Below are 16,217 nucleotides of genomic sequence, written 5' to 3'. Positions count from 1 at the left end.
AGATACTGACCACACTGACATGGGTTATATTAAATGTTACAATACAAAAAAATATAGTGGTGTTTCTGGTACAATATCTGTATTCTAAACTGGTGACGCCATGGAAATAAAAATTAATAATATAAAATAACACTTTTTATTATATTCATTACATATATATTTATATAAATACATGTTCTTTTGCAGGCACTGAAAATAACCTTGTGTGATATATGGTATATAAAGCAGTCGAGCTTGCAGTAAAATTGTACTATAATCAATCAATACTTGACAAGAATTACTTTATTTCTGCAGGCATCTCACTTCCAGCTAAAGCTGCTAGTATGTTCCTCGCGGTCAACTCACTCATTACATTCCTCGTCTCAATAGTAGCACTGCCAATGTGCGGTAACACTACACAATTCTTCAGCTTGAACAACGGACTGTCTAATGGAAGGGGTTCTGGGGTAGTCACATCTAGCCCCGCTCCCCAGATAGTATTGTTCTGCAATGCTCCAATCAATGCATTTTGGTCTACAGTGCCACCTCTGCTTGTATTTACAAAAACAGCAGTCCGCTTCATTTTCTCAAAAGCAGCCTTGTTAAACATTTCCTTAGTTTCAGGGACTAAAGCTGTGCAGCATATAATAAAGTCACTTTTCTTTAAAATGTCGTCGAAATCTGCTCTTATAGCGCCAGTTTCTTTCGCGCGACGGTTGTCAGCGCGGCTGGTGTAGAGTATCTGCGCGGTGCCGAAGGCCTTGACGCGGCGGGCGACGGCCTGGCCGATGCGGCCGAAGCCCACGATGCCGACGGTGGAGTTGGCGAGGCCGGGGCCCGTCAGCCAGACAGGGGCCCACGCGCCCGAGGCCGCCCAGCCGCCGGTGCGGGCCTCGTGGATGGCTTCGGGGATGCGACGAGATGTGGCCAGCAGTAGTGCAAGCTGGAAGATTATATTAGGATTTTATTATTTGTGAGAAAGGCAGGCTAGAGACATTTTGTAGATTTTCCTAAATAACTTGTGTGCCAGCACAAAAGCCAAGTTTCTATACTATTTCCAATATCCTTTGTTTTGATTGTCCCTTATATCTTAGCGTAAGTATAAATCTACTGTATAAATGAGGCTCCTACTACATAGTTTATTGTTATTGTAATATGCTAATCAACTTGTTATGGTTTAGTACTTAATTTGTTATAGACCGCGGGCCAGGAACTAATTTCCATGACTGATAGCAACGGTGAAAACCCGTAAGTGTTTAAGGGCGATATGAAATTTAAACTCTCGTGAACATCAGTTGCCGCTCTGTTGGTGGGTCTAGTGGGTCGAAGAACGCCAGTTACCCAAACACGTAAAAAAGGAAATAAATTTAGAAATCCAAATTTTGCGTTTCGCTTCAACATTCCTTATGCGAACTGCCAAGGAGTGGAATGCCCTGCCCGAGTCTGTGTTTCCGTATGAGTACAATCTGAATCTCTTCAAGGCTAGAGTAAATAGGTATCTCTTAGGTAAGCGTGCTCCACCGTAGACCGCATCATCGCTTACCATCAGGTGTGATCGTGGTCAAACGCCTGCCTATCCTCCATAAAAAAAAAAAAAGAAATCGCCTTCCGATTGTAACTTTGTCAGAAGATAGTTGATTAGTTGAGATGTTTTTGTGAATTTAAAAAATCTTCAGCCGGTTGTATCGCTGTGCAAAGACCTCCAGCTGGTCACATGACGAACATGTAAAAAATCTAGCCTCACCTCTTTAATGATAGGAACATATTTCTGGCGTGGCGATTACTAAATGTGTTTACCTGTTTACCAGTGGCGGACCGTTTAAAGAACTCGATTCCCACCGGCTTGTCTAATTTCAGCCCGTTGAGTACTTTCACGATCGGCTCATGGAGAAAAGGAAAGCAAAGTTAGCTCCGGGTTCCCTACGAATATTTGTGACGCGCCGCCACTGCTGTTTACCTACTTTTTTTCAGTTGGCAGCTGACGTCCACGAGGGTTGATCATACACCGCCCTTAATATTCTTTACCATCAGATATATTGTGTGATGCTAATACAGGACGACCACTGGAGATTTTGTAATTTCTTTTGCGGTACAAATTCTCGAAAAAAAATGTGCTTTTTTGTACTTCTATTAAAAAACATTGTACTCATACGGTGTATGGGTACTGTGATACCGGGGTATGGTTATGCTGGGTAGATGCTATCTGGCACGAACACGCTTTATTTAATGTCATAAGTCGTTAATTTAAATTACTGTTAAAGTACTTTTTGTACTTGTCTTTCTACTTCTTTCCATCCTGTTACCCCCTGCTGGGGAGTAGGGCTCGAACCGCTCGAACCATTTTCTTCCACTGACTCCGGTCCTGGGCAGCTTGGGTAACCTCCTCCCACTCCATCCCCAATACTCCCAAATTTTGCTCCACTGAACGGCGGCGCCAAGTAAATTTAGGGCGACCATGTTTCAGTTTTCCGAGCATCTTCCAGGTCAGGGCCACTTTGGATAGATGGGTGTCAGGCTTCCTGAGGATATGCCCAATATGGATCTCCTTGTGTACGGGTGCTTGCCCTGTAATCCTCCATAAGTGAGCGTTTGTGATTCAGTTAGGCCAAAAGATGCGTAGAATTTTCCTTAAGCATTTGTTGTTGTTGCACGCCACGTATGCCAAAGTCGAACGCCGCGTCAACTCCTTCTATATGCGCTGCCTACGAAAGATCTTGGGTATATCATGGCAGGACAGGGTGACAAACCAAAAGGTTCTAGAAATCACACAGCTGCCCAGCCTGACCGCGCTTCTCAAACAGAGGCGACTGTGTTGGCTGGGGAATGTGTACAGGATGGAACCTTCTCGACTGCCACGCCGTGTTCTTCTAGGTGCGGTAGTGAATGCGAAAAGAGATGTTGGGAGGCCATTGCTTCGCTTTAAAGACTAAAGGCAGCTTTTAAGATCGACCACCGAAACTGGGAGAAGCTTGCGGAGAAGCGAACGGAGTGGCGCAAGTGCGTTGGAGATGGTCGCAAGTTCTGCGACAAGGCCTGGTTTGCGGCACTGGCAGACAAAAGGGAAAAAAGGCACCGTAGCGAAACGTCACAGTCCGTCGCGAATTTCCCTTGCCAGCTCTGTGGCAGAGTATGCCGCCCTCGCATCGGTCTTTTCAGTCACCAAAAAAGATGTTTTGCGGACATTGCACTATAGATCGTCTGAAATAGACGCTAAGGCCAGTATGTATGTAGTATGTATTTAAAAAAAATACAGTTTAAGCAAGGTGACATAGAGGTCGGGGTCATGCTGGATAGATGCTATCTGGCACGACTATGCTATATTTTAGATAACATCTACCCAGCACAACCCCGACCTCTATTTCACCTTGGCTAAACTGTAGGAGAAATTTTTTTTTATAAAAGTATGTTTATTTTGTAGTATTTTGACTGTTAAATTAACCACTTAAATCTCATAAAATGAAGCGTTGTTGTGCCAGGTAGCATCTACCCCGACCTCTATGTCATCTTGCCTAAACCTTGAAATTTTTTTTCCTATTACAAGTACAAAAAAACCGGCCAAGAGCATGTCGGGCCACGCTCAGTGTAGGGTTCCGTAGTTACTCTTCCGTCACAATAAGCTAAACTGGAGCTTAAAGTATAGTAAATTGTTAACCAAGGGATGAAACGGTACCTTTCACGCGAGTTAAAGAAATAGGCAAATTTGCGTAATCAGTATCTAATTAAAGTAAGTCTTTTTACTATGGGAGAAACTTTTTGCGATAACTCAAAAACAGCTAAACTGATCATGTCCGCTATAGTTTTCATTTAATGTCTTTCTTAAGTTCTACTTCCACGATTTTTTCATATTTTTTGGACCTAAGGTTCAAAAGTTAGAGGGGGGGGGACACATTTTTTTTCCCTTTCGGAGCGATATCTCCGAATATATTCACTTTATCAAAAAATGTTTGTTGAAGACCCCTTTTAGTTTTGAAAGACCTTTCCAACGATATCCCACACTGTAGGGTTGAAGCAAAAAAAAAATTCACCCCCACTTTACGTGTAGGGAAGGTACCCTCAAAAAAATTAAATTTTTATATTTTATTGTACGACTTTGTCGGCTTTATTGATTTATATATCCATGCCGAATTTCAGCTTTCTAGCACTAACGACCACGGAGCAAACCCTCGGACAGACAGACAGACGGACATGGCGAAACTATAAGGGTTCCTAGTTGACTGCGGAACCCTAAAAAGTACATTTATATTGTAGTATTTTGACTGTTTAATTAACCACTTATTTCATAAAATAAAGCGTGGTCATGCCAGATAGCATCTACCTAGCACAACCCAACCTCTATGTCACCTTGCCTAAACTATAAGTAATCTTTTTTAAATACAAGTACAAAAAAGTACATTTAATTTGTAGTATTTTGACTGTTTAATTAACAACTTATGTCATAATTAACAACAATGAATACTTACAGTTAATTCTGCTGTGGCATCAGTGAGCACATCAGGAGTATACCCAATCCTGATGTTCCTCTTCCTGCACTCAGCTAGGTCTATGTGGTCATGCCCCACTGATATAGTGCCCACCACCTTTAGCTGAGGCCCGGCTGCATCTAGCAGCTCCTTGTCAATCTTCTCGGTGAGGGCACAGAAGATTCCACTCGCACCAACAACACCTTTTAAGAGCTCATTCCGGGGGACTTGTGAAGGCTTCGCCCAAATTCTTACATCACACCTGAAATGGTTCAGTAATAGTATTGCATCAGATTAGAATAAGGTCAATCAAATCAGTTTTTTTAGAACTGTCAAAACAATTTGCCAGTATGGAATTTATTTAAAAACTGCTATAGTGATGTCATGGTCAAATCACTTAGTTTTTAGGATTTATTAAATTGAAATGATGTCAAAACATACATGCTATCTATATTTTTCTAATAATTATCTGGTGCTATATTTTGCGCAAGGTGTGAAATAATCTTGTACCTTTAAACAACCAATTCTTGTGTATATATTTATATATTTCGGGGATCTCAGAAACGGCTCTACCGATTTTGATGAAATTTGCTATATTGGGGTTTTAAGGGGCGAAAAATGGATACAGCTAAGTCTTATGTCTGGGAAAATGCTCTTTTTTGAGCTTTTATATGTTTTCCAAGCAAAGCTTGTTCTCCCAGGTATTTTATTTAAAATAGAGGAAACATTTCTATTTAAATTTTTATTACAGTATTTTAAGTACTATTTAAAGAATTTTATGATTTCATATCATTTCAGCATTATTCTAATATGCATTGGGCCAGCATGGGGACTATAACCTAAGCCATTCATGTATACGCTGAATATTATTATTATTTATTTAATTTCTGCATTCTTTGCGTTTACCATGCAAGTGGCTGTTATTATTTATAAAACAAAAGAATATGAACATGTTTGTTGTGAGTTTTTAAGACAAGAGATCATGATATTGTTGATAAATCAAATTCCTTTGGTGTAAAACATCACATGCTGTCTTGTAAATAAAGTAAAAATAATATCAGTGTTTTTTTAAAGTGATAATTGAGTAATTCTTAACACATTGACGTTAAATAATATTATACTACATAGTTAAAGCTTTGGTAGAACTTTCTTACTTAAAAGCATTAATATTATATGATATCGAAAGATAACCTTATTTTATTACAGCCTAAACATTGAATAATTGTGCAAAAAATTAAAGAAAAAAAATATTTTTAAATATTAAAAAATACTTACACTTTTCTTAGCAGATCCAAGCCACCTTGCGGCATATCCGACCGCGTCACATACACGAGGGGCCTGCCGTTGCTCATGTTTCTCGCAGTACTTATCACAACGCTGTGTCGAACTAGACTACTCACTACAGACAGACTTTTACAAAACATCTACTATTTGTTACGGATAAATTTCCGCGTTCACGCTTTGTGTTGGAGCCTCAAGGCCACTTACTGTCCCGGCAAGTACTTGGGCGGTTCGGCAAGTGTTTTTTTCTCAGTTTCGTTCTTGAAAAACGAAGGTTTCGCCACGTAAATTGTAATGTGCAGAGCAACAACGGTCGCTAGTATCACTTTGCCCTTGGTCGACTTTATGAATGACAAAGCGCTCATGATCAGTTCCTGTTCTCAATTATTTGATAATTTATGTTTATATAAATTGCAAGAATATGATAAATGATGAAACTTAAAATATCCCCAGTTTTTTGACCTTGAGCAAAATCAAAAGGAAAACGTCAAAATATAAATGTGACTTTGACAAATGACAGTGACGTTTTGTTTTCGTTCAGAAACTGCATTTAACATCACTCAGTTTTTTGAAGGCGCGAAATACAGTCTGGTAAACCAAATTAGTCAGTAAATAATAACAAAAATACTTTACTCATCCCTTTCTTTTGGGTGCTAGTACTAGCATAAGACAAAGACAGTATGATTTTCTCTGTATATGTAAAATAAGACAGTAGGAAGTAAGACACTGAGAGAGTCCCTGGCAAGTCCCTGGCCTGGCCAAACCATAGGTGCCCTTATTTATATAAAATCATTTCGGGTTTTCCGAATTTTCCGCATGTCATATGACTGGAATTTAGAAACAGAATTTCGTTACTGAATTTTAACAACCGCCGATGACCCTCTGTAGGTGGTTTTCGATGCTTCTTGGGCAACAGTTAAGTTAACAAGACATTTAGAGATTTTTTTGTATGTGTTTTTGAGGTTTTTGTTTTCTTTTATTATTATTTTTTTCGATTTTTTTTGGTACTTCGACATTTAGAGACTTTATACATCTCTAAGTAATAATAATACTTGAATTTCCATTTATATTTTCAGTTAATTGTTGATGTGCTTGTATGTAAATTCCATGTTGACGTTCAAAAATGCCCTTGTGGCCTATTTGCTGAATAAATGTTGAAGTTGAAAAGGTGTGGTTTTATCGGTAGGTACTTATACCATCTATTCACAGTAGGATATGTGAAACGTTTGATGAGTCAGTGTACTCAGTGCAGTGGCGTAGCGTGCCTTGGCGGGGTTCCGTATAAAAATTTGTTTGGGGGCCCTTAGGAATGGTAAAGATTTCTCACAAAAACGCAAGTTGGGGGGGCCCCCGTGGCCCGAGGGCCCCGTATAATTGATACGGCAGATGCGGCGGTAGCCTCTGACTCAGTGTTCAATCTTGTTCCTTCTACAGCTCAGCTTTCAGCCTCGCACGGAAGCCCACCACGTTTAGCTGCTCCGGACCAATCTGGGCAAAGGCCACTGAGTACCTAGGTAGTGTCCGATGTCTGCCCTATATCTTGGCATTCGCCTTGGCTTGGCAGACTCGCACCCAGTGTCGCGAACGTATTGCGAACCGGCTAATATTTGCCAACGTCATGGAGTAGATGGCGCTAGTAATCACGTTTAAGTTAAATAACTGCTTCTGGGTTATTGGCATTTTTGGTTGAAGTTGAGGGGGTAGATGAGAACGACAGTAGGAAAAAGGAGGTTGTGTGCGAACAAATCTACGGGGAGTGATATTTGCTTTTAGATCAAGTCAAGGACGTTCTTAAGAGCAATTCCTAGTTGAGCAACTTTTCAAATCTCGAATTTTTGAAGCTATGTTTCTGTCGCGCTGCGGTGGGCGGGAGCCGGAGCTATCTAAGTGTGAGTGCGCGCACACAGACGCGAGACTCGTGCGCTCGCTCATTGCGCGCCGTTCCGTCGACATCGCCCGCGAGCCAGATGGAATTTATTCTGCGCTGCCCGACGCAAGTTGTTTTTGTTGTTACCACGTAATATTGTTTTTCATTTTTATATTATACTGTATCTATTACACCCTAATACCAAACACCCTATCACCTGTACTAAATGTATTTTACACCTATGATGACGAAATAATAAATGATTGATTGATATTAATTACCATATAGGTAAAAACTGCAAAAAAGAATGATGTCTCAGCTTCGGTTGTCGTCGTACAGTCAAGTGCAAAAATATGTATCGAAAGAATCGTCTCATAAATATGGTACTACGCTCTTATTACACTGGAATAAGATGCTATGGGACATATTTTTGAGTAAGATGTGTACACCCATATTTTTACACTTGACTGTACCTATCCGTATCAGTAAGTTGGGAATGATCATGGTGTGTTGTGAAATTTTGTAAGTAGGTATAAATATACCTATGGATAACTACAATCTATTTAACTTGTATGACGATGGGGCTAAACTTGGGCCGCCTTATTGAAGAACGTATCGCAATGACAATCTGGGTAAAGTATGTTGGGATAATGCCGGACAATTTTGGGACCAATTGAGAGAACTCGTGAAAAAATAATTAATTAATAATTGCAGGCGTACATAGGCTACGGAGACTGCTTACCATCAGGCGGGCCGTATGCTTGTTTGCCACCGACGTAGTATAAAAAAAATGTTTTTACGCGATCTCAACACGTGACAGATTCTTGAAGTACATAGCGAATCGTTAAATAATACTTAACCGTAGATTCGGCCTGAATTTTGGTAATCTTCAATATAGAACGGTTTTAGTTTTGTACCAGTGTAAAGATGAGACATACTTTTTTTTAGGGTAACGAGTGTTTTGCCATCAAGGGAGAACATTGGATGGTGAAAAAAAGTTGCTTCTAATGGAAAGAGAATAAGGTATCACAAAGAAATAGGTCCGGTGTCTACCCTTTTGTATCCGATCTTAACCCGGATACAAAAATTGGTAAAATTGTGGCTCTCAAACTTTGATACCTATGTCTTAAGGCAATTTGATAAGTAAACAATGTGCTATGAAACCTCTTATTGTAAGGTTTACCCGAAGTAATAAAAAAAAAACCACTAAAATAATAGATACGTTGCGTAGTTTTGACAATTTAAGATTTTGTGAACTGTACAGGTTTAGGGAAAGTGTAAATGTACTGTTTATTGAATGGAATGTACTGGAAGATATTAAGTACTTAAGTAGGAGGGACAAAAATCAAAATAAAAAATAATCGTGCCCAGTCATTTTTAATGAAGGTCGCCAAAAAAATAAGAATCAAACTTAGAAATCAAAAAGACTAAGTAGTTCTTTAAAAAGGTCAAGGTCACTGAGAGCCCATCTTGAAGTATGGAAAATAATTAAAATTGCGATTTTGTTGGTTTAATTTTGCAATTATGTATATATATATATATATAGTTGATATACAATCTTTTTTTTTTTATGAAATGTAAGGATCGTATGTAAAGAGTAAAGTAAATATATAGGAAAAGAGAGCCCTCTTGAAGCATTTTAAGGAAACTAATTTCGAAGCCCTAGTTATATTTTGTATCCGAAACTAGCAATGTATGTATGCGTGCACATCTACATATGCATCCGTATGTGTAGGTACTTTATTGCGAAAAATTGCTCATTTGCTATCTATTTTACTCGATTTTGTTATAAATTTCAACATGTATCATCATCCCTATACTATATAAATACTCTTTATTGCACACCTCAATAAAAGAAAACAATACAAAACAAAACATACACATAAGCACAGGTAAACAACATGCGGTCTTATCGCTAAAAGGCAACCTTTGGGTTGCGGAAATTAAAAAAATTACATTGTCAGTAACCGTCGCGCGTGGTACTGGATAAAAATAATGGTACGAAAGTGTGATCAAGAAAACAATAAATGTGATAATTAAGGTCAGTAGGTAAATTGAAGAAAATTTAAAGTTTGATAATCACTGCTGTTTTTTAAATAGGTAAAGATCTGATTGTTTCTGGTCCGATCTTTACCTGGAAGGATCAAGATCGGATATCGGTCTACAGCAGTGCTAGGTCTGTTAACACAATTACAAAAACAAGCACAGTTTCATCACAATACGCAAAATAAATTACAGAGCGAAGATCGGATAGAAGGAGGAATTCGCGAAATTTACCTTGCTCTCTGTCATTGCACATAGCACAAGCCCGACTCCCTGAGCGACGTGGGGACACTGACAGTCGGGGCGCAATAAAATGGCGTCTTACACAATGTTGCCAACATTAAAAAATAAAGCCAAATTAGGGGGAAATGAATGTCCTACGTTCTTCACCCGCATCCGGTATTTACCCAACATACCTTAATCGTTGAACCGCCGCATTTCAAAATGGCCCTTATTTTGATATCGGCTAGCCGTAATGTAATACGGCGGATTATACAATACGACTGCGATACTTATATATAGATCCCCTCGTCAATGTAATTTCATTAAATTTGCTATCTAGTGGCATACATCAAAGTAGTTATCTTTTACTTGTGACGCACAAGTGTGAGCAATGTAAAATACTATATTTCTAAAAAAAATTGCCTACTACGTAATAAAAGAAAATGTGATTATTAAATTATAATACGAAAGGTGGTCAAATCGCAAAATGCTGTCGTTTTATTTAAAATAATGAAATAATTAGACCAGTTCCGAAAGTACCGAGAAATCCCGGTTCTTTAAAACAGTACCGGTTCTGCAATCCCTAATAAGGATGTTATGCCCATCACTATTCCTTCTGTGTACGTATATTTAGAAACTGTCTCCGCCTCCAATTCGTGCGATAAGGACAACTGCAGCTCGGACCGAAATTCACTCGCAAAAAACTCAAAAATCGAGGTTTCGCTCTCGACTGTTTCCTCCTCCAAAACGCAACTAATCATTATGAAATTTTGGAAATTGCAAGAGGAAGAAATAATCTATGCCGCTATGTTTTGATTTTTTGGATATTTTTTGTCATATTTGTATACTGTGCCTTTTTTTACAGCCAATTCAATTTAGCCGTTTTTGCGATTTTCGAGGCGCTGTATCTTTCTTCAAAATAAAATAATCCAAAAAAGCAAAACATAGCGGCACAGATATTGATGATATTGATCTTATTTGAAAAAATCACTGCTCTAGGTTAAAAATCCAGGGAGGAATCAGTCGAGAGCGTTTGTATGGAAAAATCGCAACTAGGAATTCCTCTTAATATGGTGTTATTAGAATAATGATGTGTATCTTGTAGACTGTGACCAACGTTATCAGTACTCAGAGTGAACAGTGATCCAGTGAGGCTAATATGAACTATAACTACTATAACTATGGCTACTTTGTGTGAGGAAAGGGGTCGCTATAAGGGGAGGTTTGGAGGCGACTATTAAGCTCAAGAAACCAGGTGGATAATCATGTGAAACTCATGTTACATGTAGGTAATAAAGTCGGACACCAGCACAACTCATATCGTCATCTCACTAACGTCCAGGCCTCGTATAGGTATGTAGTATATTTACATATCGCTTTCCAGTATCCGTAAAATCATTAGCTCATTCGATAGGTTAATATGTATGGTGAGCTTGACGACACCCAGGTAAGGCACGTCGCTTCCTTCATCCAGCCGGAGCTATGAAACTCGAGTTTTCTTATGTTACTTGCAAACTGTGCCAGAAAATGAAGTTAAAGTAAGTACTTAATTTTTTTCTTAAAAACGACGCGCAATCTATAAGACTACGATTTGTAATGCTTGTATCCGACTCGTGACCGACTGACCGTATGTTATAGTCGTGTCCATTATTGACCGTGCGTTACCGAAGATATTCGTTTCAGCTTGGGCAAAAATGGTTTCGTATGTCCGGATGTTCTCTATAAGTCACAATCGATTCTAGCGAAATTGTGTGAACAGATTCGAAAATGTAAAATAGATTTTTTTGTCGATTCAGTTTTTGGGAGTTTTCAAAATGGCGGAGATATATTTATTCAGTTTTAAGTTAAGCTCGCAGTCTACCGCTTAAAGAGCCAGTAGTGTTACCTATCCTATATTAAATGTTAAGTATGCTATTTTGGTTAAATGTGTGTTATGCACTATTTAACCGAAAGTTTGCGGAACCAATCATTAATCGTAGTAAGTAGGTATGTTATGTATATCCACCTCAATTGATGATATACCATCATAAATAGATATAGATTATGCCTAATCCTTCCGGAATTTACTAACTCAGCAACTAACAGCAAAAGATAAGAAAACAAATTTCCTTTTTATTTGCACTATTTATCAGTTTAGTAAGGAATATACTGATTACAGTGATTACTGACTAAACTGTATGTGTTCTGTTTATCGACAGCTTCAAAGTGCCGCTTGAACATCTCTCAACAGCCCACCACAAAACAAGTAAAACTGTGTTTTATGCTCTCAGCTGTAAATAAACCGCAATAGTGAAACTTTTTGCTCTTTCACGACCAAACGCGCTCATAAATATAAAGCCAGTCGGCTGGCCACCGCCGCTCTGGACGCGCGAACATGTTCGATTTTTTAACGATTCGAAAATATAACGGATTTAGTGAAGTTCTTTTTTCATGTTTTTGAATGCTTACGATTCGGATGCAGTGTCGTTAGGTAAGTTATACCTAAAGTTAGAAAGCACATTATGCAGAAATTTACTAATTAGACAATTAGGGGTTTGCTCTTCAGAAATAATGAGTGAATACTTACGGCATTGGTGAAAATGCAGTAAGTTGGAGCTGAAATATTCCGTGAAAACCTAAGCATAAGAGCATATTATTCAGCACCATTATTCGCTACCTACATATGTACTACCTATTATAAAATATAGCTACTAAATACAAAACACTAGCAAACTTACATAAAAGATAGGTATGTATCTTCCTACATAAATAGGTAGGTGAAGAAAGATCGTAAATAGAAGGTTGTAGTAGGTATTGCAGTAATAAATAACTTACCCGCCCTGTGTAAAGGGCTCGCCCTATCGCATTCCTACTACTTTACTACTATTTTACTAGATTTAGCTTGACATGGCGTAAAGTGATAACTAAGGGAACGTACCCATACTACGTGACCAGTTTGGGAGGATCTTCAAAATACATGCTTGGTTACAAAGGTGGAGGGAGGGGGGAGGGGGGGGGTGTCTTGTCACGTAGTCTATATTCTAATATGTCCTAGGCAACACTGACGCTAATTATTATTTTATGGTTACAGTACATTAACCATACATATGTATTCATTTCATAATAGGGTGAGCTAGAAAAATTGATCTATCTAAAATCTAAATCTAATATATCTATCTAAAATCTATTCAAAGGTAATGATAGCTTCGATTTTAAAAGTGGATGCTATTGCACACAAATTACAAAGTTAATAATTGGATCACAACAGATTAGGGTAGAGGTATTGCTAAATTAAAATTTAATAAGTAATAATAACTACTTAATTGATAATTCTCAAGTTTAATTTTCCATAATTAAACTACACTGCAGCAGGTATGCTAATTGTTTTGTACACTTGCACATATCATGTTATAAATGCATATTTCATTCTAACATTTACAATGAAAATAGGCCACTATCCAATTGGCTACTTGACTGTTTTTTGTAAATAATGTCAAACGATCTTGATTTTCCTGATATGACTCATGGCATTTAAGCAACACAAAGGTCAGAAATGAGAGTTAAAGTCTGAAGCTCGCACTCGACGATTGAAACGCCTCTAACAAAATGATAAGGTGATGTGTCGTCACATCATATAAGTCTATCCTAAATGTATGGAACATCAAGAAATTGCCATTTTGACCCTGAAATATTGCGTTTACAGTACATATGGGGCTACTTTATAGCACTAGTGCGAGAAGTAGCATATTACGTTACTGTGTCGAACATTTAAAGGGCCATATGTACTGTAAAACGTTGTACGATACATGTGCGAATAGGTAATTCGCAACTCGTGTCGATTTAAAACACTCCCTTCGGTCGTGTTTTAATTTATCGCCACTCGTTTCGAATTTCCTATTTTTCGCACTTGTATCGTAATGTACTATTATGTGTGTAGTTGTCATACAATTTATTTTTCAATAAAATGTGAGGAATCGAATGGTACCATTTTCTTTTCTATTTATGAAAGACAAAAAAAAATGTTATTGAGACTTCGGAGCCTTGTATTTTTTTATAATCTCAATATATGAAATGAAATGAAATATTTATTATGCTCATTTTCTACCCATTTAACTAAATTTTGTTATAATATTAAACATGTGTCAAGTACCCAATTCTACATAAGCACCTATACTAGTCAAACTCAGAAAAAATACGATTGTGTTCTAAATCATAAACTTTTTAATTATTTTCTTATAAGGTCAGATGGGGCAAATATGTCCAGGATGGTTCAATACTCGTATAACTCGCAAACACGTTAATGCTGGACAGATTATAAGGTCATTGCGATAAGAGAAACACGGTTGATTTTGCTCGGGGTAAGAAAGCATGAGAATTACTACAAGTGTTTCCCTTACTTACCCTAAGTGCTTTGTGTTCACACATTGGCCACAGCATCTTTGCAGATGATAGTTACAGCGAATAAGGAGGTATTTTGAGGAAGTAGCCTACAGCCTACATCGACTGCGATGACTGTATAGACCAATGGCCGATCGGCATTTCTTGCCGCATCGATCACAGATGTGTCTTGACTCCTGGGGTGGTCCAGCAGCTCTGCGAGCTGTGTTGGGAGAAGCGAACTCGCTTTGTGTTATACTTACTGATAACTTATGGGTAAAGTTTAATAAATAAAATAAAATCTAATCTTAACGATGGCCTGGGTAGGAGTAAAGAAACGAAGCAGAGAAACTTCTGTGTACAAGCGCGCTGTGAGAATACAAGCGCACGCGCCGCCGTACCGGTTCTATGCGTTTGTCACTGTTCTCTTGAATCTCTTGGTCTCTTGTGGTTGCGACACTTGTGATACCGGAAAAGGTATCGGTAGGAAGGACTTGTACAGTCAAGGTATTAAATATCGATACGGACACAGTGCCAAAAATATGTACACACTACCTTAACGTATGGGCAATAAGAGCGTGTATATTTGGCACTGTCCGTGCCGATATTTAATACCTTGAGTGTACATACTCGCATGGTGCAAACGGATTTGTTAATAAATAAATTAAATACATTTAGCACCTAGGTGTCGCTAAGCTATACGAAGGTACATTGAATATTACATCGACTCGTAGCTTAATTGGTAAAGCGATCGTAGTCTCAGAAAGGTGTGGTTCGAGTCTCACTCTGCGTCGATTGTCTTTTTAGGTGTATTCCCAATTGTACCTGCTGGGCACAAATGGGAATAGGCGTTTCATATAAATCATTCCCATTTGTCCCCGTCTCATGTTTGGCGGCGGTCACGAAGGGATACACCTTTTTATGGTTGGATTTCCTGTGGACACTGAGTTTCTTGCCGGACTTTATAGGCACGTTCTAACCTTCTCTAAATATATGATTAAAACCTCAGCAAACTGTACCCAAATCGTTAATTTTCGTATAGTCTACAGAAAAGACGCCACTTTTCCCGAACGTTTTTGATCCACGTGTTCTGTATTTACAATTCCTTCAATTTACTCTGTTCAATCTCAACTCCTTGAATTGCAGAAATGCATTCTGAAAGCAACCGCACGACTTCAGCGCACTCAGAGGGCCTACCGCGAACACTGAAGTTTGCAAGTTGCGGGCATCTTTCTCTATCGCTCTAATTACGCCTTAGTTGGAGTAAAAGAGAAAGATGCCCGCAATTTGAGAATTTCGGTGTTCGCCGGTAGGTCCCCAGGTTTACACAGTGAAAGTCACGCTCGCGGTTTTGATGGCCCGACTGCCAAGGCTGGGTTATGAAACTTACTTAATTAGAACTATCTATGTACATAATACTTGACGACCGGTTTGGCCTAGTGGGTAGTGACCCTGCCTGCGAAGCTGATGGTCCCGGGTTAAAATCCTGGTAAGGGCATTTATTCGTGTGATGAGCATGGATATTTGTTCCTGAGTCATGGATGTTTTCTATGTATTCAAGTATTTATAAATATTTATATATTATACATATATATCGTTGTCTAAGTACCCTCAACACAAGCCTTAATGAGCTTACTGTGGGACGTGGGACTTAGTCAATTTGTGTAATAATGTCCTATAATATTTATTTATTTATATTTATAATACGAATTTAATGTATTCTAGCAAATATATATATTTTTTTTTAATAAAATTTACTATATATAGTTATTAAATGGTTTGTTAGAAGGTCAGTATGTAGAGCTCAAATGGGTCAAACAGTTCGGGATAAGTAACTGGAGTGTTTAGAACAAATTTAAAAGGGAAAAAATTACTGACTTGTCTTAGACTTGAACTCACGGCCTCTGGATCGATACTCCAGCGCTCTGCCATCTGAGCCACCAAGACCTATATATTATATATATATATATATATATATATATATGTCATGGACCAAGTGATTAATGTGG

General features: G+C 38.4%; 1 protein-coding gene across 1 annotated transcript; it reads right to left on the bottom strand.

Annotated features, from left to right (window-relative positions):
* Positions 1-122: 122 nt before the first annotated feature.
* LOC133526733 (glyoxylate reductase/hydroxypyruvate reductase) lies at positions 123-6,210 on the bottom strand. The gene is made up of 3 exons (XM_061863460.1): positions 5,715-6,210; positions 4,440-4,701; positions 123-922 (listed from the first exon to the last, which is right to left on the bottom strand). The coding sequence occupies exons 1-3, from the start codon at positions 5,861-5,863 to the stop codon at positions 278-280; spliced, it is 1,056 nt and encodes a 351-aa protein (XP_061719444.1). The 5' UTR covers positions 5,864-6,210; the 3' UTR covers positions 123-277.
* Between the last annotated feature and the right edge of the window lie 10,007 nt (positions 6,211-16,217).

The sequence above is a fragment of the Cydia pomonella genome, chromosome 16 (assembly GCF_033807575.1).
Source record: "Cydia pomonella isolate Wapato2018A chromosome 16, ilCydPomo1, whole genome shotgun sequence".
Classification (NCBI taxonomy): domain Eukaryota; kingdom Metazoa; phylum Arthropoda; class Insecta; order Lepidoptera; family Tortricidae; genus Cydia; species Cydia pomonella.
The sequence above is the reverse complement of the archived record's forward strand: the minus strand, read 5'-3'. Positions and strand labels throughout refer to the sequence as shown.

Excerpts from the sequence above, each read along its gene's own strand:
- LOC133526733 (XM_061863460.1), bottom strand. The coding sequence starts at position 5,863 with ATGTTTTGTAAAAGTCTGTCTGTAGTGAGTAGTCTAGTTCGACACAGC. Across the intron at positions 4,702-5,714 it reads TTGGATCTGCTAAGAAAAGT|GTGTGATGTAAGAATTTGGG; the intron begins GTAAGTATTTTT and ends GAACCATTTCAG. Across the intron at positions 923-4,439 it reads ATGCCACAGCAGAATTAACT|CTTGCACTACTGCTGGCCAC; the intron begins GTAAGTATTCAT and ends ATAATCTTCCAG.